At 37.1% G+C, this 23,671-nt stretch overlaps 1 protein-coding gene across 4 annotated transcripts in view; it reads right to left on the bottom strand.

Moving 5' to 3' along the window:
• The window catches only part of SNX14 (sorting nexin 14), a 45,534-nt gene that overhangs the window by 11,769 nt on the left and 10,094 nt on the right, over positions 1-23,671 (bottom strand). For 2 of the 4 annotated variants that reach the window (XM_015858888.2, XM_015858883.2), the window contains exons 6-21: positions 22,762-22,849; positions 21,501-21,585; positions 19,073-19,229; positions 18,674-18,749; positions 17,363-17,407; positions 17,184-17,264; positions 16,915-17,029; positions 14,911-15,066; positions 14,551-14,675; positions 13,425-13,483; positions 9,999-10,025; positions 6,394-6,526; positions 1,499-1,700; positions 1,194-1,277; positions 956-1,056; positions 536-647 (exon numbers count right to left, since the gene is read on the bottom strand). In XM_015858888.2, coding sequence (XP_015714374.1) covers positions 536-647; positions 956-1,056; positions 1,194-1,277; positions 1,499-1,700; positions 6,394-6,526; positions 9,999-10,025; positions 13,425-13,483; positions 14,551-14,675; positions 14,911-15,066; positions 16,915-17,029; positions 17,184-17,264; positions 17,363-17,407; positions 18,674-18,749; positions 19,073-19,229; positions 21,501-21,585; positions 22,762-22,849 — 1,646 coding nt within the window. The remainder of the gene's footprint in view (positions 1-535; positions 648-955; positions 1,057-1,193; positions 1,278-1,498; positions 1,701-6,393; positions 6,527-9,998; positions 10,026-13,424; positions 13,484-14,550; positions 14,676-14,910; positions 15,067-16,914; positions 17,030-17,183; positions 17,265-17,362; positions 17,408-18,673; positions 18,750-19,072; positions 19,230-21,500; positions 21,586-22,761; positions 22,850-23,671) is intronic. The other 2 variants (XM_015858886.2, XM_015858887.2) reach the window with 2 other exon arrangements.

Below are 23,671 nucleotides of genomic sequence, written 5' to 3'. Positions count from 1 at the left end.
GAAGTCACACTGCAAACTGCTTCTTAGTAGTTTAACAGATGATATTAGGCAGTATCTATTTCTTAGATTCATTATCATAGATCCATTATCATTATAGAAATTCTCTACCTCAGTTTCCATTTGGCCTGCCTACATCACATGCCCCTGACTAAAATATTTTTCAGCTGCTCAGATTAAAAGAGGACACCCACCAACACTAAAAATATCTAATATTGTACTTTACTGATTAAAATAAAAATATTTTTATCCACTAAATACTGAAAAGTCAATTTTATTAAGAAACAGCTTATACCATCATATCTATAAGCAATGTCTGGCTTGTCTAGATTTGACCTGGGACGATGCCACAAATCTTATTGTACTACTAAATGTACTTAGCACACCTTATTTTGTGAGTGGTAAGAGGTGTGAAGGAGCATAGCTGTTCTTTCCCATATCCATATCCTTACACAAGCCTATCTATTCATTACCACTATCATTTAATCACAGTACATATGGTCTTAGTAATTGCCAGCACAAACTGCGTATTACATACCAAGATTCACATCAGGCAACATTTTATCAAGAAACTGAGTCTCTCCTCCATTAGGAGACAGGAAGTCAGCTAACAGTTGGCTGTTACTTAGTTCTGGATGTTGCAGAAGTTTCTTTGAAATGGAAGGAAAGAAAAAAGTAGTTAAAATTAATCTTTAAAAAAATCAGTTTATCTACAGCTATATGTATATGTACATACACATACACACACCCAAGGAGTGTTACATTACCATAGATATTGTCATTTCCAAAGTACTTTTCAGTCATGTGAAACTTGTTAGTTAAGGTTTAATTTGTCCCATTGAACCCTTTTAATAACCCATGAATTAGAAACAACAACAAAAAAAAGAAATAGCAGATACTCATTTGTTAGTCTTAAATAATTAGCTGTGGAATATTCTCTACTCTACAAGACTGATACCTGCAGATACTCCTGAAACTCCTCCCTTTTGGATTTTAAGAACTCGTAGTTCTTGGGACCAATGATTCTCTTTGAGGGAAGCTGAGCATCAGGAAAAGTGCCTAGCAAAGATATTGAGCAGATTAAATTACTCCCGTAACAGAACAAACATTGCTTTCCTTATTTTAAATTCCAGCTTGATACTGGATAACATTCGCAGTAGTAGAAAAGTGAGCTTCCAAGGTGATGGAGAACATACCATGAAATTCTGTTAGCTTTGACTCAAGCACATAAAATTCCAGATACCTCCTGTAGACTGACCAGTGCTCAGGTTCATGCCCAACTGGAAAAAAAAAAAAAGCACAGCAGTAAAGATAAGCCAGGTTTTATGCCACTTGGAAAATGAATTATGCAACAGCAGGTGTATGTTAGATTATTGTAGGAGAGACTGCAATAATACTAGGCTACCGTATTGCAGTAATTAAAATGATGAAGTCATGACAATAAGGCACATCAGAGCATTCTGAGTTAAAAGACCTTTTAATTATCCACAGCATTCCATACCTGCCCTTCTATCATTTCTCTCCACATCAATGCAGAACACTGGAATTCTCTCTTTTCTGTCTTTTCTCTCCAAGGAGGGGTCATCAAAAAAATCTACGTATGGGATGCTGATTTTCCATGCAGAAAGGTTGCGGGGTGTGTTTGGGGTACTAACAGCCTCCTCAGGAGAATCATCTTCCATCACCATCACACCTTCTTCAATCTGTAAAGATTCAAACATTCCAGAGAGTTCAGTTTTAATTGGCTCGGTCTACTACTGCAAAGCATATGCGTTAATGAAGCTATCAGGTCTAGATCTGTGCTCATGATCACTTCAGAAAATTAAAAAAAAACAAAACAAAAAACCCTCACATCATTAGTTTTCAGAAGACTTTTAATTTTTAGATTGGCTGTAGATTGCTTTTAAGTTAGTGTATTTTAATGAGAACTAAGAGCTTTTATAGCATTATCAAGTTTCACATCTGATATTTCAAAGGAAAAGAGACAGATAAGAGAAGCACACTGGAAGGAACACAGCTGGAAGAACGCCTTAGATACAGACCATCTGAGTGCTACTGGAACCTGGCAGCATCCAGCACAGATGCAGTGCATTTCCTGGCATATTGGGAACCAAACTGAAGACTTGAGTTTATTAGGTCAGACCATAAAGTTATCCAAACACAATGAGAGACAGAAGCCAGTAGTGCACCAAACTATCAGGTTTCTCACTCCCAAAGCACAGTGCACTGGAGCATGCAGCAGAGCCATTAACTTGATTTAGTCTGCATGGTGCAATGTAGTCAAGACTGGGAATTACTTACTTTCACAACTCAGAACTAGTTTTAAGCAAAGCCACCATCAGTATCACTGCATTTCCCACGAGTTCCAGCTTCAATATCACAGTCCCCAAAACAGATGAACCAGGGAGCAACAGAGATACAACCATTGCTGGCTGTGTGTAGGGCAGCTCCAGTGCTGAAGTGTCACAGGTTTAGACTTCACGCCACAAAATGTAAAGCTGTTTCCTCCATATGCAAACAGAACTTGACACTAATGCCATGCAAATGCTGAAGAAATCCTTCCAAAATGAAATGGTGACCCCCAACACCACACTAACACTGCTCTTTACAGACAGAAAAACCACCCACAAGCAATCTATCAACCTTTCAACATATAGCACATGTGCCTTGGTACCACAATTTATTCAGGACCATAAACATATAGATTATCTTAAATATCTCATTAGAAAAATCCAAGCTTCAGCAAGTATCCTTGAAAAGGTATTTATCCAAACAATGAGTTAGTTTTACAAATAAGGACACAGTATCTGCAAGAAGGTAGCACAGGGCTGGGCTGGGAATTGGGAGCACTGCCTTTGTTAAAGTTAATAAAGAAAATTATAATGCAAGAAATTATGACGTGAATCTAAAGCAAATAGAGAAGCATGAATCCAACTTTCAGATACAAAGTCCCCTAGCTTCACAGTTTACAGCTTAATTCCTCCCAGAGGCACAGCCAAGGTGGCTGAGGAAGTTTTGCCTGTATTGGGATACTGGGAATATATTGGGATCCATACTGCAGATCTGGCTCCCTGCACGTGAACCAATGCATTCTGTCCGTGTCTGCACTACAATATTCACATGGCCATGACTCAATTGCACCACAAGCACAAGTGTTTTCACACAGATATTGGTAGCTAAACTCCACCATGCCGCTTTCTCATTCCTGCTCAAAAGGCTGGGGGGAAACATGTTGAAAAAACCTTGTGGGTTGAGATGAGAACAGCCAGAGTACACTCAGCATCAGTAAAATTAACGTCATTTATTGTCCTTTGCTAACAGACACACACATTGAGAAACTAAAACCACTTTCTCCCCACCCACTCACTTTCTGCTGCAGGACCTAGTCTCTCCAATGGGATGCTGGCGCTCCCCAGCTGGTCCCACATGGGCTTCCAATGGGCTGCAGCTCTCCCAGCACTGCCCCCAGCCACAGCCAAGGTTGCACTCTATCATTAGTTTGTGAAACTGCTGTCTCCACCAGATTACTCACCTGACTACTACCCTGATTTTGGCGCCGACATTATGCAATTTCCTACGCATTTCCACTACAGCAACTCACTGTAATTACATTAACTGAAAGCAAGGAAGCATGAATTTCTGGGGTTTTTGATCCTTTCTAATCATACTACCAACCTACAGTAATTATCATTACCTCAGTCTCTTAGTCTCTTTCCATTTCCTTTATCCAACAAAGCCACAAATCCAAGTTTACCAGTCTTCTTGCTATACCCATGCTATAAAGTGTACAACATCATTTGCTGTATTTAAATTTACCTTACAGAGATTAAGGCTGCCTTACCGTATTAGCAGCTTCCAAATTTGCAGAGCCTCAGAAATCTGCTAATTCATTTCTATCTGTATGTGGTTTCCTTACACTACATGATTTTCTCTTACAGGCTTTCAACTGTAATCAACATAATTTTGTCAACATAAAAAAAAAAAAAAAAACAAACCAAAACAAAATGGGATAAAAACAAAAAGCTCCAGACATTTCAGTTTTTGTCAGGACATGACAATGCTCAAAACACCATTTCACTATTATTCTTTATTAACTTTGAATCCACCTGGCTTATGTTATCACCGATCATTTAAATACTAAGTAGAGAGCAAACTCAGTGGGAGGAAATAACTTTTGTTTCTCTTATGTGTATATTAATCAGAAGTTGCTAAGTCTGTGCTCTGCACTGCCACTACCATACAATTGTGCTGTTTTAAGCACTGCCAGATCATGTTTAGAATGGGACAGCTCTTCCTCTGACTCTGTGATGCCTGCTAGGAAACTGCACCTCAGCTCTTACTATAACATTATTAAACTTGTATTAAGCTGCTGAATTGTTTATACTCAGTATTCACTCAGGAAATGAAGCCACAGGTCTGTCCAGCATGCTGGAAGCACAGTAACCTTGCAACAGTTTAATGCTTTCTTTCCCTATTCTTCTTCCCATTCACACTTACAAACGAAAGGACTGAGGTATTTCCTGAGGTTTGTCTCAAGTGTTTTCACTAAGCGTTGAATCCTCCTTTCTCCTGAATAAAGGAATCTGAGATAATGCTGCACTTAAAACTCTCTATTCTTGCCAAAGATAAAACCATTCGGTCATCCTGAAAACTTACCTCGCTAAGGCTGTCTCCACATAGTCTGCCTCTCACTGAATTCAGGAGTTTTCACAAGTTAACTTCTTGTCCTCTGATACAATCATAGAATCATAGAATTACCCAGGTTGGAAAAGACCTCAAAGATCATCAAGTCCAACCACAGCCTAACCATAGTGCCCTAATTCTAACAACCCTCTGCTAAATCAAAACAAAACCATGTTCCTTTTCTTGTGCAATTGCTTCAACTATATTTCAACTATACTTCAACTATTAATTCCCGCCTACCACACAGGAATTATACTTCCACATCCTTTAGCTAGTAGAGTCTATGGAAGTGATCGTCCTGGTTTCAGCTGGGACAGCTGATTACCTTCATGGTGTCTGGAATGATGCTACATTTTGGCTTCAAACGAAAAACAATGTTGACAATACACCAACATTTTCACATCACATAAAAAAGCCTGAAAACTGGGGAGTTGGCTGCTAGGGGTAACTACTGCTCAGGGAATGGCTGAGCATCATTCATGCTCATCGTTAGTGAGTAATTACATTGTGCAACACTTGTGTTGTAAATATACACACACATATTATCATTGCTGTTATTTCTTGCTCTCTTTTCTGCCTCAGAAAATAGTTTATCTCAACCATGAGTTCCACCACAACCTCCCACCTCCCATTTTCTCTCTCATCCCACCGGGAGTAAATGAAAAGCTGCGCTTAGCTGCTTCCTGGGTTAAACCACAAAAACAATGTTAGAAAATAAACACATTTTCATAATAATCTGGCCTCCAAAGAGAGAGCAGAGAAGTGACATCAACAAGAACTTAACTGCCCAGTAAATTAATAGCAACAGTTTAAAGACATGATCTATATGAAGATTCAGACCATAGAAAATGTTCCATTTAAAGGAAAAAAAAACAAAAACAACAACTATTTGGAGTTCTAAGTTGCTGATTCTTTCACATTTTATTCTGAAAGAAACTCAAAGCAAGGTGAATAGTGTTTGTTTGTATTTACACTTGCCCTTTTGCTGTGGAAAATTAACTAGCAGTTTATAAAGGTAATAAATGCTTACAGGTCTTATTTTGTGCAGAAAAGGTATGAAGGATTGTATGGATAGACACACTGTAAAAAACTATGGCTATCAATGGCTGACCAATCCTCCCGCGTTTTTGAAAACAAAACAAAACAAACTTTCTATTTGTTCCCTAGCTATGTGTCAGGAACCAATGTCCCAAGCAATATTTCCACCACTGGCTCTATTCATTGCTGTTTAGCATGAAAGAAAACATTAGCCAAGAGATGCACACAAGACAAATGAGAAAGGGCTACTAGTTCATGACCATAAAACAACACATCACAGTCCAGCTTCATAGCAATTTCTCCAGTAACGTAAGCATTTATGGTCTTGTGGCAAACTTCAGAGTGAAAAAATCACATCCCTTGAATACCATCTTATTATCATGCAGAATTAGAAAATGTCAGTTTTTAAATAAAAATGCATTGCTTACATAAGTGAATGACAACACTACATTTAATATTTCACTCTACTTAAAAAATCAGTTCAAAGGTACAATAACTGGGGATGAAGCCTTGGCTTATGAATGACTACAGAAAAAGTGCAGCTAAGTTGCTGGCTTCTGATTAAGTGAAACAGGGAACATAGCAAAGTAAGACAGCTTAACATTGCCAAATAAGTGAAGGGAAAAAAATACACAACATAAGGTCTAAAGAAAAAAATGTAAAGCTTTTACTTACAAAGTCATCTTCTCCGTCGTTTAAGTTATAATTAGGCAGCATAGCTCCTTCCATTGCAGAACTCTTGAATACACCTTTTATTTTGTTGCCTATTCTGCTGATTCCAAATGACTCTCCTCTTTTCTGTGTGGTCCTAGGGTTAGAGAAGCCAGAGTTCACACTATAGGGTGTACAACACAACAGCTCAGCAGGCCATTGCAGATAATGTGCAGATTAAGAGAAAAATGCAAAACATACCTAGTCAATATATCTACAATATATATCTACAAATCCACTTAAGTTAAAATCCATGTAGGAAAAAATAGAATTTCTTGGTTACACTTGCAAGTAATTTGGATTTGTCATATGCTTAACATTAACATGCTAATAACAACATCACAGTAATGCAGTCCACAGAATAAACAATTAACTGTATAAAACAATTTTGTTTTGACAGTAGAAACTGGTATTGGTACATGCACGCACACCAAGAAGGTCACTAACTCTGTCCTTTTCCATGTATTCTTATTTAAACATTTATCCACTGTTGCCAAGTACTATAAATGGAGTAGTTAGATGCACTTTTCTACATAAACATCCCAGATTTTTACAAGCATGTGAGATCTTGACTTTTAAGCCTTAGGGACAGACAGAAAGAACGAGCAAGGAACAAGACTGAGCATGAGACAAAACAGATGCAACTGAAAAATCTTGGCTTGAAGAAGCAGTCTGACTGAAAGATGAAGAACTGAAGTCTTCTTAAGAAATAAAGGAACTCATGATAAATCATCCAATAAGAAACATTACAGAAAGATAGTCCGGGCATGAACAGCACTCCATACCGAGAACAGTTTTTATAGCATTCTTATGCCCTTACAAGACCTGACACCAAAGGCTACTCCTTAAGAAGCAAGTCATGACTAATTCTGGAAAGAAAAACGTTGAGTATAGAATCAATCGACCTGAAACTACTTACAGCAGTTCAGTACAGGCAACTAACAGGCAATTTAAAAACAATACAGTGAACTGCAGAATCAAGGACTCAAAATAATTTTATAGATTACTAAAATTCAAAAGACAATACTTTACATGACCAAATATATATATATTTTTTTTTTCCTCTAAAGAAACAAAAAGGAAAATCAGTGCTGCTTTTCAGCAGTTCACAGGTAAAGCATTAAAACCATGCCGACATCACCAACTGCTGACTCAAAGCACCTGTGTGTTACTAACAGAAACTATCTTCCCATTTTATAATTTTACCCAGACTGTGTACATGACAAAAATCACATAAATAATTCACTGTTCTTTCATTATTATCAGCTCCAACACAAAGACAGACAACAGCTATCTTTCCCACCTCTGTTAACCAAAGGTCACAGCACAAACACATGCATGAACAATCTGACTCAATTTTAAACAACTTCTACATGTTACTGAACTTTTTTTTCCACATTTGAGATCTGAATCTTGTTCAAGACCTTAAACCCAAGGACAGCAAAATACAAACCATATTCAAAGTTAAACAGTTTTCCTAGAAGGCTAATCCTTTAGAGCCCTGGCTTAGCTTTCAAGGACGTTTTTATTCTTGCACAAAACTTTGCAGTAGTCAGGATTACGAATATTGCTTTGTACCAGTTCATTGACTTGGTAGAGTACCACTGAAGTTCAGATTGGTGAAGGTTTGTTTTCACTGATAATGATGTAGCAGTAGGCAGAATACAGCTGCACCTGTCACAGGTAGAGCATGTGCCTCACGAGTGCAAAGCAAGAACTACACTGGAGCAGTTATATGGTGATGGACAAGGATAGGATTGTCTTCACAGTTAAACGTACCAATTAAGAATAAACTGGTGACTTACAGGCTATACAGACACACAGCAAAGAATGGTGACAACACTGGAATGGTTTGGCCAAATACTTAAAGAAAGCACAAGCCAAATAAGATAGATGAGCATGGACAGATTCTAGGGAAGTTAGTAGACAGGAAAATAACAGGATGGTCAAACTTCTAAAGCTAGCAAAATTAATAAAAGACCCAAAAGTCAGGATGGAAATTCATGGATTCACAGGGCAGGTGAAAGGGAAGAAACGGGGCTAGAATAGGTTCAATGCAGGGAAGAAGAAAGAGGAGAGTCAGTGGCCAGTTTGGAACAGAAATGAAGTCCACCAAGACTTGCCAATTTGTTACTGTCAACACATAACATAGAAAACTTTAATTGGGAAAATATCCCACTCCCTCTAGTGCTGATCTACATAACAGCACTGCTAGACCATCAATCTAGTTACTTTCTTGGCAGGGCTCCGGGTGGGAGATTCTGTAAGTTCCAACATTCCTGATGAATGATGTGATGACAGCAGGTTGGATTTTATTTTTATTTTTTTTTAAAAAGCTCCAGAATTCACACATGTGTAACATTAAAAATTGTTATCGCTAATCATTCCAGAGCTAGAAACTGCAGAACAAAGTTTGCGTTATTGCCATCCTGCACTGTAACATTCTTTAAAGATGGAGGGCTGCAAAGTCGTTATCCCACAGGATCTGCCATATAAAGTGGTCGGTGTGGGCTATGCAGGTGAAGAATGCTGCTCTGTGGGGCAGGTAGTACCGGACAAGTCACAGCTATCAGACAAACTGGATTCTTACATGCATATGAAATCAGAGTACCATATTCTTTTTTTGGCTGACTAAAATCCATACATCTGATCAATAGAAACACTGAGTGCACAGAGCTACTTTAAAATCAGAGTAAGCTATAAATGTTATTAATTGCCCAGCATGCCAGAAAATTGTAACTCTGTGCACTGAACTGGCACATAAAAGATTAAAAGTTTCCATGAACTTGATTCCTAATCTGTAAAATGAAGTTGCTAATGCTCCCTCATGAATAGCATGAGTAATATATAAAATACCAATGTCCATGCTGACAAATACCAGAAAAAGCTCCAAATAAAAAGATACTGAGTTTGGATAGCATGTATTAAAAGAAGCATAAATAATGAGAAAAATCACCAAGCAGCAATTAAAGCATTAACGAGTGACAACAGACAACCTAGAGCACGAATAAAGAAAACTACTGAAAAAACAGGATATGTTGTAATCAGACCTCCAGCAGCCAAAAGAAGGGCTGCACAAAGGATTAATTTGGAGAATGGTGCTTGACTTTAAATATGATAATACTTATAAAATCGTTATGTGAGCATGCAGTGCCAGGCAATGGTCCTACTGAACACAGCTGTGCCAGGCAAAACAAGCCATTAAGTGGATAAAACCTCAAACATGATCTGGAAATGTGGAGTAAAGGAAATTATAGAAAGCTTCAGAGGAGCCAGCAATCACAGGCAGAAAACACATCAAGTTATGAAATGTGTTCCAAAATTAACAACAATAAGCAAATAGTTAACAGCAATGAATATTAATGTACCGCAAACTTGTGAAAATTAGTAATTAAGCACTTTTTATACGATGGCGAAGAAAACATGGGGACAAACACTTAGTCTGAAGAAGGCACACTGTGAAAAGTGAAATGGATGATTAATTGCTGTTATAAAGGCTGTGTGATGCAGTCATGATAAGACGCAACGTAACTAATGCACAACATTCATTGAGTGTTAGATAGACTTACCGGAAGTCATCCAAACTCAGGCTACTTCTGCAACAACAGGCACACAAATTACCTCAGAGCCCAGGTGAGAATAATGTTAAAAGAAAACAACAACAACGAAAAAGCTCAGACCTACCCCAACAAAACTGAGTAGACTTGGACCATCCCTACACATTAAATACAACTACGGTAAATAGTTTCTGACCTAAAACCCTTACAGAGTGAAATGAGAACAGTGCTTGAATACCTCATCAGCACAATGACCTTCAAATTTAAAACCCCTGTTACTAGAATTTTCTTTAAGATTCATTTTAAAGAAGAATTTTTCTTTAAATCAGTAGCTGCTTACACCGGTTTTCATTGTTGAAGTTAATTGCAGTGCCAGGCAGGTATCAAAGTTCTTCTGTAATCGATATTAAAAATTCACATAGGACTCTAATTCACTTGGCCTTTTTTTTGGTACGTGGAACCAATCCCTCAGCCATTAACTCATTAATTCTTGTTGAAATGTTTAATCGGGTTGACCATAAATACAGTCACTGCACATGCTGCATTTTTATTTCACAAGAGCTACTAAACTCTGGACAAACTGATGCAATGAGCATCAGTTCACTCATGGGGGTGGTGGATTCACCAGACCTACAGGTGTTCAAAATACTTGCAGATGTGGCCCTGAGGAACACAGTTAGTGGGCATGGTGGGGTAGGGTCAATGATTGGACTAGATGATCTTAGTCCAGATGATCTTAGTCCAGTCATAGACTAGATGATCTCACCCTTTACAGAAAGGGTAGTTAAGTACTGGAATAGGCTCCCCGGGGAGGTGGTTGAATCGCCATCCCTGTTTGTGTTTAAGAGCTGTTTGGATGTGGTGCTCAGGGATATGATTTAGCAGAGGGTTTTTAGAGTTGGGGTACTATGGTTAGGCTGTGGTTGGACTTGATGATCTTCAAGGTCTTTTCCAACCTGGGTAATTCTATGATTATAGTGGTCTTTCCCAACCTTAATGATTCAATGATTTTACGAACATCATAGTTTATGGGATTAAAATACTCAAATTTCAGATTTTGTTTTACAATAGGTACTGCTTTCTAAAGCACCATGATAAAAGACAGTGCAAGATAACTGCAAATATGGAAACACATCCTAGCAAACTGGAATGGATTATGTCTAAGAGAAACTATTATAACATATACAGCTGCTTAATTCTGCAGGTTTTATTCCTAATCACTCCTCAAAATTTTTACATCTTCTACTAGGGCCTACATTTGAAAAAGGTTTTAATTTCACTGCTCACCCCGTGATGAGAAGTTGGGATGCTTTTTCTCAGACTACATATAAGGAGAAACATATTTATTGTGAGTGTGGTCAAACACTGGGATGGGCTTTCCTGAGAGGTATCAAATGCCCCCCCTATACCAGTCAGTGTTCAAGACGTTTGGACAGTGCCCTCATTAACACTGGTTAGCCCTGAAGAGATCAGGCAGTTGAATTAGATGATCATTGAAAATCCAACTGAACTATTTTATTCAATTCTTCTGTATGTTCCAGGTGTGTGCAGAAAACCAAAGCAGGTTTATATCTACCCAGAAGCCTGGGAAGCATGGCCACATACACTAACTAGTAGGTGGAAAATACCAATGACAGAGTTGAACTGCTAGTCATCAAGATATCCTGCATGAATTCTTTACAATCCAGAAATATTTGTGACTTCTCATTTATGAACTTAGAAGTTTTCATTGGACATTATTTATGTCTGTACAAGTTATGGTTGCTTCGTGCAGTTAAAAAAGTGATTAAAAACAGAAGTTATGCACTGATCATCTCCTCTTCCTACCTTCCCACTTTACTCTCTAGAAATTGCTGTTTAATAATAACTTCCTTGTCTTTTGATAACTGAAATCTTTCAACAGATTGCCCACATATTCATTCCTCTGGGATTTTAGATGTACTACTTGATCTCAGACTTTTTAGCCGACCGTATCAATGCAATACATGCAAAGTGGCTCTTGCAAAACTTCAAATCAAAGATGCAGGAAACAAAACTCATCACTTTGTAATTTCTCTCAACTGGGACTAAAGGTAGAAGAGGGAAGAAAAAGCATGATGCACATGAATAACATTTGGAGTAATTCCACAAGTAATCTCTACTTCTTCTGGCAGTGACTATTCATAGCAGACTCTGCAGAGGGAAAATCCAAAGCAATGAGCAAACAACTTTCAGATAGGATCTTTGTTTCATGGGAATATTCACTTAAGCATCATTTCAGGAACAAACAGTATCTCATACCATAAACCATAGTATTTACTCAGGGCACTCAAATCATTCTAAAAGGTGAACCAGATTTACTATCAGTAATGCTGCTTGAACTCCAAGAAGTGTGACAGCCCTTCCCCAAACAGAATAATTTGGTTATTTTGTAGCCAGAGATTTATCCTCTGTAACTTCGTTCTTTCTGTATTGGAAAGCAAAGCACCAAGAAGATAGCCTAAATACTTCCTTAATTTGACTAGATTTAGGACATGTGTGACAGGATACTTTCATTCTTGAGATGGATCACTTCGGAAAAGATACCAGAGGGCAGATTTTTAGGTCTGAATGAAACCATGTAGTCATATCCAAGAAAAAAGCTGGAGTGTGGTTTAATGTCAATAATCCTAATGAAATATAATGCTGGGGACAAACACGATTTGGACAAGTTGTCTTGTATGCTTCTTCACTAGTCAACACAAGTTTGTCACCACCAGTCTGAGAAGACACTACTTTTAAGCCTGAATCTTGGCCTCATGAGATTACAAAGACTACAAATAGATGTCACAGATCAAGGGAAAAATGGAACGTTAGGAGAGAAGAAAGGGATCTCATGTTATATAGGATTCATAGTGATTGACTCATTCTGTGAGTCAAGAGCGCTGTTGCTAGGTATGTCTGTGTAGAAGTTGTTAAAAAATTTGCTATGATTCCCATAGGAGGTAATCTAATATAAAAACAAGCGTTTTCTACAGCACTGTGGATCTTATTTCATCCCCAAAAGAAACCCAATCCAAATTATAAAATGTCTTATTGAATGTTTCCTTCCTTTGATTAAAGTGTAAAATTAATTTTGAACTGGGCTTTTCCATGACTGAGCTATCCAGAACAGCGGAAAATACAAGAAAAGAAGAGCTCCAGCACCACAGTAGAAGGAATCCCATTCACACCAGAACAGCCGCTTACTCTTCTCTACAGGCTGAGCCTGAAGTTGGTAAGCAATTATACATCCCAAACCCAGAAACAAGGCTTCTGACACTACATTTCTACAATGAATGAGGATAGCTGGGGGACATAAGCACACACATAATACCACTAAAAATTTACATAAATTAATATTAATCAGCAGCAAAACTCCTGGTTTAATAAACTGAAGCTCTCAACTGGAAAACAAAGAAAAAAATTAAACAAAAATACCTGTTAAACTTTGAATTGCGTGTTGGTGACTCTGCTCCTCGTAAAAGGTGTCTGAAGTACTACAACAGAGAGAAATAAAACACTGAATAAAGCACTGGGCTAGCTAGGAGGTAAGGGCTACTCAGCAAGAACAATGTTAAGCTGACCATAATCTAGCAGCTACAACAAACTTCTAGAAAAGGATTGACTGAATTTGCAATACATGCTCCCAGGACAAGTTATTTTAGTTACACCCTCTTGTGATTAAAAGAAACATGAAAAATTAGAAGCTAAAACTAAAGTCTAAAATTAAGTGATATAATCCATGTTTCCTTCCTTGTTAAAAATCAAACACTTGAAGCACTATAGCTTTTAAAGGAAAGTGATCAACAATGCCATTTTTGAGAGATGCACTTTATGAAACAGAACGTAAGCAAGGCAAATGTCTGATTCTAGGATAAGTCAGTATATTCTGCCTCAAATAAATGTAAGAAACCCAGTTTGACCAATACACACAAACTGCAAAGGGGATGAGAACTCAGACTCAACTTCTGTATTTAAAGTGTTGTCTATTAGAAGGCTTTAGAAGTAGCAGTGTGACCAGTGTGATGACATTATTTATCTAAACTTGCATTCAGAGCTCAGTTTTCTTCATTAATCATAGAACAATTTTAAATGCTTAGCAAATTGCTTTGAATGATCTTCTGGAGATCATACTCTTGATTTTCAGGTGTTATTATTGTACTTATATAAAACCATCATAACTTCAAGCATTGCTGCATTTTAACAAGTAAATAAAGCTATTCTAAATAGCATTTTATGCCTATTAAGAAGATAACATTTGCACCAAACCTGTAATTGTAAGAAGTGGTGGAAGGAATGGGATTTTGTAGTAGCAGTGCTGTACAAGAAATTATTACATCAAAATATTTTCTTTCTTGTTTTTATTCTGTTGATTTTATGATGAACTAGAATAAATTTAGTTTTCTGAGAGCAGGCAGATGTCAGAGCTGAGAGCAAGGTGAAAAATGAGGATGTACTTCTCATGTACACATGCATGCAGCTTAAAAATAGTGTGTCCTATAAAAACAAATACAGAAAACAACAATATTGCTTGAGGACTACTCTTTAAATCTTTCAGACTTACCTCATCACTATGACAGAACATAGGAGTGAAAACGTTTTCAAGGAGAGAAAGTACATGCTCGTAAGCTTCAAAAAGACATCTCATGGTTTGAAGTTTCACAACATCCTCATACGGACCTTCAGCAACTGCAGAAAAATTATTAAAAAACAAACAAACAAAAACAGCATTGCAAGCTAATACAAGTCCAACAGGTAATAAACAGAAATACACTGATAAAATATGGCATAAGTACAGCATAGCAAGGGGTTAACACGTCTTAACAGTTACAACAGAAGACTGAGAACATGTTTAGATAAATTAGTCCTGTCAAATGCTGTCTAACTTTCAGTGTTACATCATTCCTTCCAAATTCAAACTTACTTCTTTGAATCTCTTCCACAATAAAGGGATCAAATCTAATTTTGTCAATGCTTTCATCCAGACAGTAGGTTTTGTAAATTTTCTGGACTTCCTCATGAAGAGCCATCTTTTCTGCATCTGACAGTTCTGGCCGCAAAATTCGGTCATTGAATTCCTCTGAGAATTAAGGAAAAAAAATGGATTTGTTGATACAACTTGGCAAACAAGTAGCAGCATAAAAATCAATTAATTTTCCAGCAGATACAGTCATTCATACGGTTTTGAAACAAACAGAAGACATCTCAAAATGTCAGGGCAGATGCACTCTGATTAAAATTATTCCTAAAAATAAATTGTATTACAAAAAATGATTCCTCATCACAGTAAGGATAAATCCATGAACCCATGAAGGGCCTGAACAGCCCTTTAAACTAATCATCCACCTTCTATGTTGCTAGTTCGTTCAAAAGTTACATCTTCTCTCAATAATTTCAATATATTTAATATCAGGATACCTTGAAAATGAATTTCCTCTGGCTATGTGTATTGTGTATATTCAACACAATAATTCAACATTGAATATATACATATATTCAACGCAATTACTGTGCAATTTCTACATGATTTATTACTCATCATATTAATGGTATGAAAACTATCAAGAAAGAAGGGAAGATATTGTAGCATTCACTTCATTTTTCAATTAATTGACACAAATAACCTTCTTCAGAGAAAGTCTTGCAAGATCATCTCTGTTTCTTCAAGCTGATTTCGTCCAAAACTTTCAAACATTTCCACCAAGTGAAAAACCACCTGTGGTACATATTTAGACACCATAACCCGAGTGAACTACTTCTCACCCTTTGTTTTATAAGCTAATGTAGAGTCTCATCCTTAAAATGAGACTCATCCTTAAAAACATCCTTAAAAACACAGAAGAGGATTAGACATAAGAAAATTCCAAAGTTTACTAAAACATATTGATCATTGGAAATAGCCAGAGTTTGAGTAACCTTTCTGCTTAGAAGAAGCATCTCTAGACAATTTTATTGGCCGAGACACTGCTCTATACATAGCACTAGCATTAAGATGGCAACCACTTGGCTCTTTTTTGGAAAGAAGAGATTTTCCTGACAAACAGTCAACACATCTGAATGATACTGAGCCCAAAGGAAGTGCATGCATGCAGATTCCTTGTATTACTTTCATACAGTAATTACTTGTGGCGTATTTCAGAGATAAAGTCTAATTAAAAAACAAAAAACAAAAAAACCATCTTGCTGCTGTATATAAGGACCTGGGATACAAAGGCTGAACCATTGTTTCCTATGAAACACAGAAATATTTGGTTACAAAAAAAAAAAAGAAAAAAGTAACAAAAAAGCATTACACTGGTAAGCCAGTAATTAACCACCAGTGGGGGCGGGGGGAACAAAAAAAAACAAAACAAAACAAAAAAACAACATTAACCACCCTAAATTACAGAAACTTCACAGAAAAGCTTATGAATGGAAAGCGAGATGATTTTCAGACAATACTCATCTAACAGTAAAACCTAATGCATACATCACAACCAAGATTACCAAATAGGAGGAGGTGTCAGCAGCTTTACTGTTCCTGCTATGTTTCCGCTCTTTATTTTAAGCTTTAGGTCTAAACAGGAAAATCTTTTCATAATGCAGAGCTCATTTTATAAATACTTCAGTAACCACATATTTAAAAGACACAGCTGCACATTGTATCTGCGGCTAGAAGTTTTTTTCTTACAGGAATACTTTATTTGTAAATGGACAACCTTTATCAATAAACAGAAACATAATTAAGACCTAAAGTCCACACTGACATCAGCATTACCAAGATTAGCATTCAAGAACCAGTACATAAGTAAACGAATACAGACCCTGAAATGTAATCTCTTCCTCAATAATGCTGCCTCACTCTGTGACTGAGTATTCACTTAAACATACAAATGGTTAAACCCTTTAAGATCATCAAATGCAGCTCAGCACATACACGTAACCTTACCTACAGTCAGGCAGAACTGCAGCACGTGGACTGCTCCCTCCTGTTTCAAGAAGTTCATAAATCGAAATAAAAGATCCTGCTGATCCCGGATCTCCTTTAACTCCAGTTTCAGGACCTTCATGGGACATTAAAAACAAAACCAAAACCAGTCAATTTTCATACTTTCAATGAGAACAAAAATAAAAGCAAAGAGCCGTAGAACAAAAGGATCAGGTAAAGTAAAACAATTAGGCAAAACAGCAATGCAAATAAACATTGCCTCTTCTTACAGATGGCTTTTTATTTCTTGGCTCTGCAAATTTCTGCAGGAATGGAACCAATGAAGAAGTAGGTTCAGTTGCTTTCTCAGGCTGCAGAAAAAAAAAAAAAGAGAGAGAAAACAATTGGGTAAGAGGGTTTCTTTAAAAGGAGAATAAAATACTCTGGTTTTAGCTTTGTTAGCACTTACTGGACTGTCATCAATGAAGATGAGCAGCAAATGGTTGACAGTGTCCTGGAAGAAAACATCGTAGAAATTTAATATTAAAGAAACTCAACTAGAGGGAAATATTTTCACTACTGTGTTATAGTCATATTAACATTTATATATATATACTTAAAATGTTAAAAATATATATATTATTTACAAGTCGGGATTTCCTACAAGATTTGCATAGAAACATTCTTCACTTAGTGGTGGAAAGATCTGCAAGGTATTTTTGCTGATAAAACAGCTCTAACTACTAATATTTCCGCAGTTACAGTATCTTCTGCTTATAGTTTGCTGAATTATTTGTAAATGCTGCAGAGGATGTTCAGAGGGCTGCAGCACCTCCCCTAAGAGGACAGGCTGAGATAGCTGGGGCTCTTCAGCCTGCAGAAGAGAAGGCTCCAGGGGGACCCTACTGCAGCCTTCCAGTACCTGAAGGGGGCCTAAAAGAAACCTGGGGAGGGACTTCTTATAATGGCAGGTAGCAACAGGATGAAGGGAAATGGCTTTAAACTGGAAGAGGATAGATTTAGGCTAGATATTAGGAAGAAATTCTTTACTGTAAGGTGGTGAGACAGTGGAACAAATTGTCCAGAGACTCTGTGAATACCCCCACTCTGGAGGTGCTTAAGGCCAGGCTGGATGGGGCTTTGAGCAACCTGGTCTAGAGGGAGGCGTTCCTGCCTATAGCAGGGTGTTGGAACTACGTGATCTGAAAAGCACCCTTCCAACCCAAACCATTCTATGATTATATGAAAGTCAATGATGGCAGTATTCTACTTTTATAAATAAAAGAAATAACACTAATGCTCTATTTTAATCAGTTCAGTCAGTTAAGCATTCAAATCATATAACAGTTTGAGTTGGAAGGAACCTTCGAGGTTATCCAGTTCCAATCCCCTGCTATAGGTAGGGACATCTTCCTCTAGACCAGGTTGCTCAAAGCCCCATCCAGCCAGTCCTTGAATGCCTCCAGGGAGGGGGCGTCCACAGCCTCACTGAGCAACCTGTTCCAGTGTCTCACCATCCTCACAGTAAATACTTTCTTCCTGATATCTAGTCCAAATCTACCCTCTTCCAGTTTAAAGTCATCTCCCCTTGTCCTGCTGTTATCTGCCCATATCAGCTGCGGTGAACAAAGGCAGTGGCCACGAAGTTTCCTTTTCTTTAACCCAGACAAAGCCCACAGTGAGCAAGCTACTGAGTGTCATTTGCTTTATCATAATATGCTTAGGATGAAAACCCTAATATTAAATAAATGAACATTACTTATGCGTTTTAAAGTCTTACAGGATCAGCTAAGAAATCCATAGAGGGAAGGAAAACAGAACCAGGCAGAATCTCTCTTATAAGAAGTGCCAGGGACCTGAAAATTAAAAAATAAATAAATAAATAGATAAAATCAGTACCCACACTAAATGACTAAATTTCAAGGGAATAAAGTCGCTAATAACATTACATTGTACTGGGAAATACTTTAGTATTTAAAAACACATTTTAAGTATGTTGCAATACTTCCAACACCGATCAAATAATCCACAAACAAAGGGCTTGCACTGCCCTTGAACACACAAGCAAAAGGATAAGGAGAGCAGGAGGATGACTTTGGAATTCATTCTGTTGCCCCTAAAATTATAGTACTATATCATATGCGTATACTTTAAAAAAATAAATAAATACTTTTTATACCTGCATTCTGTTGATTTGGGGGGCAAAATATATGGAAAAAGAAGTTCAGTAAGTTTTCTTAAGTAGTGAAGTTCATCTCTTCGGCTTCTCAAAGCAACATGGAGTTCTGGACCGTACTCTTCTAAGGCAGCTTGCTGTAAAAATTCTGCATTTTTAACTGGAAGTAGGAAAAAATAAGTCACAGGCTGTTGCTTTTTGTTGTTGTGAAATAAGAGGTGACTGCTTTTCATCTGAGCAAAAACTAATACTTTCAGTACATGTACAACTGCCAAAGGAATACAATGTTGTAACTTTAAAAAGAACCTTGTCTTAGACTCTGGGGTCTGGCTATGCTGAAATAAAAATCCCATAGGAATATGAATTCTCTCGCTAAATAATTGCAGTTTGCATAATTTCCTCAATGATTTTTTTCATTCATCACTACTGAAGAACTCAACATTTTGATTCTTCAGAAAAAATGCATTGTCTAAAGTATATCTTTCTTTGCTTTTTTCTGGCCTCCTTTTTGGCCTCCATTTTACTGGGCTTCTACCTACTGCCTTGCATACAATACAATTCTAGATTAATGTAAACTTAAACATTTATTCAGTCCTGTTAAACCCATTTTCCTCCTCAGAACACTTAGAAATAAACATGAAGGAACATATATTAGCCCATATAAAAACAGCGTGAATCAAACCAGAACCTGGCATGGGATCTGCAGCATCACTGCCTCATAAATAGGTGTTTGGAGTTGAAAGAGTATCTGCTTTACCATGTTAAAAGCTACACATACCAATTAGCAGTAACAATTATATAGTCCTCCAAGTTACTTCAAAAGACAAGAACCAAACTGCAATAACTTGCACCCAGTTGTGTGAACAACCCACCACCTGTTTGTGCCAAAAAACACTGGGATAGTGTGGGATACATTCCTGCTATCTGCAAAGCAAAAGCTTGTTTTCAGCTGACTGAATTTAGTACAGAAGACAGCTAGCTTATCTGGCATAACTAAGAATTGCAAGTTGGACTTGGCAAACTCTGTAGGTCCTTTCCAATTATTCTGTTGTAACAGATGATATGGGGGATGTGGGAACATGTACTGCCTGATAAGTCCACCTAGTTGCTATCACTAAAGGCAGAGAGGAGGAAGACACAGTCTGGCAGCAATAGGTAACGAACAGTAGAGATGTATGCACAAATAGGAGTGATAAAGGCAGGAAGAGCGGGAAGAAAGGAAATACTTCCTAGAGCAATAATAAAAAAGGATATAGGAAGCAAACAGAAAAGGCTAAACTCAACCAGTTGCAAAAGCAAGGCCTGAAAGCTACCTCTGAACAACGCACACTAGGTGACTGGTTAGCAACGTTTACTAGGAAGTGCTGCTGAAAGTCATTTTCAGGTGCCATTTCATGCATCTGCCCTCAGAAGCTTTTCTGAATTTAACCTCTGAACAAAACAGTTCGTTTTCAACGCTGTACATTTAAAATCCAGGCCTTTGCCAATGGAGAAAAGTGTTTCCAGTTTCTTTGCAGAAATCAAAGGAAATATGAAATTCACTTCAACTTAATCCAATCTAATTTGATGATGCTCTTGTTTGTGCCCACAACTCACACCATCAGCAAGAATTTCCAAAGTTCAGATAACAGCATATAATTATGGATATCGAGCAGAGGGAAGGGAGGAAAGTTCATGACTTCAGTGAAAGTAAACAACTACGCTTGAAAGTTGAATGAAACCACATTTAGTAAATACAGCGCTGTGGAACACAGCCAGCGAAAAAAAGATAACATTAAGTGTGATATTTTTCAAATATTCCCTCAATGCAGAGTTTTTGTTACTTTGTTACTTTTACACCAGGCTTGTGAAAATATTTTTATTTAGATATGAATAAAAGATGCTACTTTTCCAACATTTATACCTTGTTTTTGAGCATAATTATATAACTTCAACATAACGAACATTTTCATCACATTAACAAGCAGACATGAAATCAGTGGTAGGTGTGAACTCATTCAAGCTATCCAAGTTACAGTTATATTATAGAACACGGACATGCAACTCTTCATTTGTAATTGCTTAGATAGAACACATAAGAAAACCTTCAACAAGCACTGCTAAATGATCTTGGCTGCTCTGAACAGACAAAAACATTCTTGTTCACCACACAGATATAGAAGTTTAGCACTCCAAACTTATGGTGACACAAATACACCAGAACTGAAAGCCGAGAGATTTTTTGTATCATACCATTTTCTTACTTGTCTTTGCAACCTCCAACTCCAGAATAAAAATGTGAAAGGATCTTTTTGGTTGGATGTTGGTTGTTTGCTTTTAAAAAGGAGGCAGCAATGATAAGAAGACTTAGCAAACATATCAACAAACATGCAGAAATAAAACTTTTATACTTGCCATTTGAAACTGAAAACGCGTTAAATCTTTACAGTACCTTTCTGCCTGGCTTTGGCTATCACTTCTATATGTTTCATTGCTGCCTTCAGCATTTTCTTTGTTACTACAGTTGGAATATCCACCTAAATAACAGTTTCAAAATAAAAACGGAACTATTTCAGTTTCTTCCCCAAAACATCTTAAAGACAATGACTATCAAACATACTAATTTGTCCCCATTGTAACCATAAAAAGAATCATTCAGAAACAACCAATGCATTCTCCTCTAGGTAAATGGACACTGTGCTCACTTTACACTTGTGTGTAAAGCATACAACATCATGTACAATGCTACAAACAATGCTGTTAGCATTTATTTTCAACTTGTTAACAACGTGATTCTTCCATTGCAGTAATTATAGTAATACAGCTTGATTTCCAGATCACTGTGGATGAAGTCTAGTTCTGTGCAAAGAACAACAAAAGCAAATAATTCCCTGGTAGTTCTTAGTACTTATACGTGCTTAAGTTTATTAAGTTATTTTGTTGTATATCAGTCACAGAATAAAATTACTTTATTACCAACAAAGACAGATACGATGAATTATTACTCAGCTTCTAACTCAAGAAGAAAATACGCAACAGTTGGTATGAGATAACAGTTAATACCTTATTACAAGATCAACAGATCAGCTATTTTTCTGCAACAATAAAGGAGCTACAAACAAGAAGTACATACAAGTAATACTTGCAGAGTATATTGGAACTCCAAACGTTAACACCTCGCTCTAGATTTTCACTTTGAAAGATCTGTTTCACTTTCAAATCCCTACATACTGTCTGGGTACTACACAGATCATTTCCTAATTTTCCCACAGCTTTGCTTTAAAAGCAACAGATTCAAATTCCAGTAAACAAGAAAGTCATCTGGATTTGATATATAAAAAGGACAGAATCAGGCTGCTCTTCAGTCACCACAGAGTGCACATACAACTTGTAGCCCAGAAAATACTGCTGTTATGAAGGAGGGGGAAAAACACATTTCCAGTAACTGCTTCAACAGGAGGGCCAGTGCTGAATAAACCTGGAAACTGAGTTAGCATCTCTTACGGCTTAGAACAGCCAGAAATTTTGAAGCCATATCTGTAAAACAGACTTGAAACACTTTACTGGCATACGGGGTGTATGTGTTAACATATTAAAAATACAAATTAATGTATGACTATGATCCATAAGATTGACTTAGGAATTATCACTTGTAAAATTAAAGAACTAGCTGCAGTTGGAGAAAGAGTGGGAATAGCTCTCAGTGGCCTTACCTTGTGAATTCTCCGAACTAAAACAGATGCAAAGAAGCGCAGCGTGCCTCTCAGTTCATCCACAGAGGATTCATCATCAGTAATATTTCTGCAGTGTTATAAAAGCAGGTTGTGTAAGAATAAGAAAAAAAAACAACAAAAAGAAACATTTATATTCATCCAACATGTGACAAAAAACCTAAAGTTCTAAAAATACTAAAAGCTGGAATAATAACATCCAACAGCAGCACATCAATAGACATTAACTGAATTGAAAGCTATGGAGTGTGAGGAGAGACTGAACAGTCTTCTACTTGAGCAAAACACAAAGCATTACCAGCATGGCTGTGCACTCAGCAGTGTCTTAAAAATGTCTGAGGGTAAACTGGAATTGTATGTCAATTCCTGCCCTAATGTACTATCTGCCTATAGCAGAACAAGATGATCTTAAAAGTCTCTTCCAACCCAAACCATTCTCTGATTTGCATGATTTTGAGCAAGTAAAATCTAACTTATCTTCCACATATGTGAAAACAGTAATTGCTTTCTATTCATTCCACCCCAATTAAGCTAGACTGAACTGCATCTTCCCATTCCTGCATACTCCACAACTTTATACACTACAAGATTTCAAATAAAGAAACTACAAAGCAAATGAGACAAGAACTTCAACCTAAAGCCACATGAAACAACTGAAGTTATTTAGTATGTTTCTACTTGGAAAAAAAGGAATAAAGAACTTAAAGTACATTCCCAAGTCACTGTGTCAAAACATCATCTGAACTTTTAATCTGGCTTACCAGTTTCCATCTGCTGCAGTACATTATGTTCAGTGAAAAATCATGTTAAAAATACTTGAAGTTGATTATGGGAAAAAAAAATACTTAATTCCACGTTTTCTGGAAATTGGATGAAAATGGGAAATACTGAG

Source organism: Coturnix japonica, chromosome 3, assembly GCF_001577835.2.
Source record: "Coturnix japonica isolate 7356 chromosome 3, Coturnix japonica 2.1, whole genome shotgun sequence".
In the NCBI taxonomy this organism is placed as follows: Eukaryota; Metazoa; Chordata; class Aves; order Galliformes; family Phasianidae; genus Coturnix; species Coturnix japonica.
The sequence above is the reverse complement of the archived record's forward strand: the minus strand, read 5'-3'. Positions and strand labels throughout refer to the sequence as shown.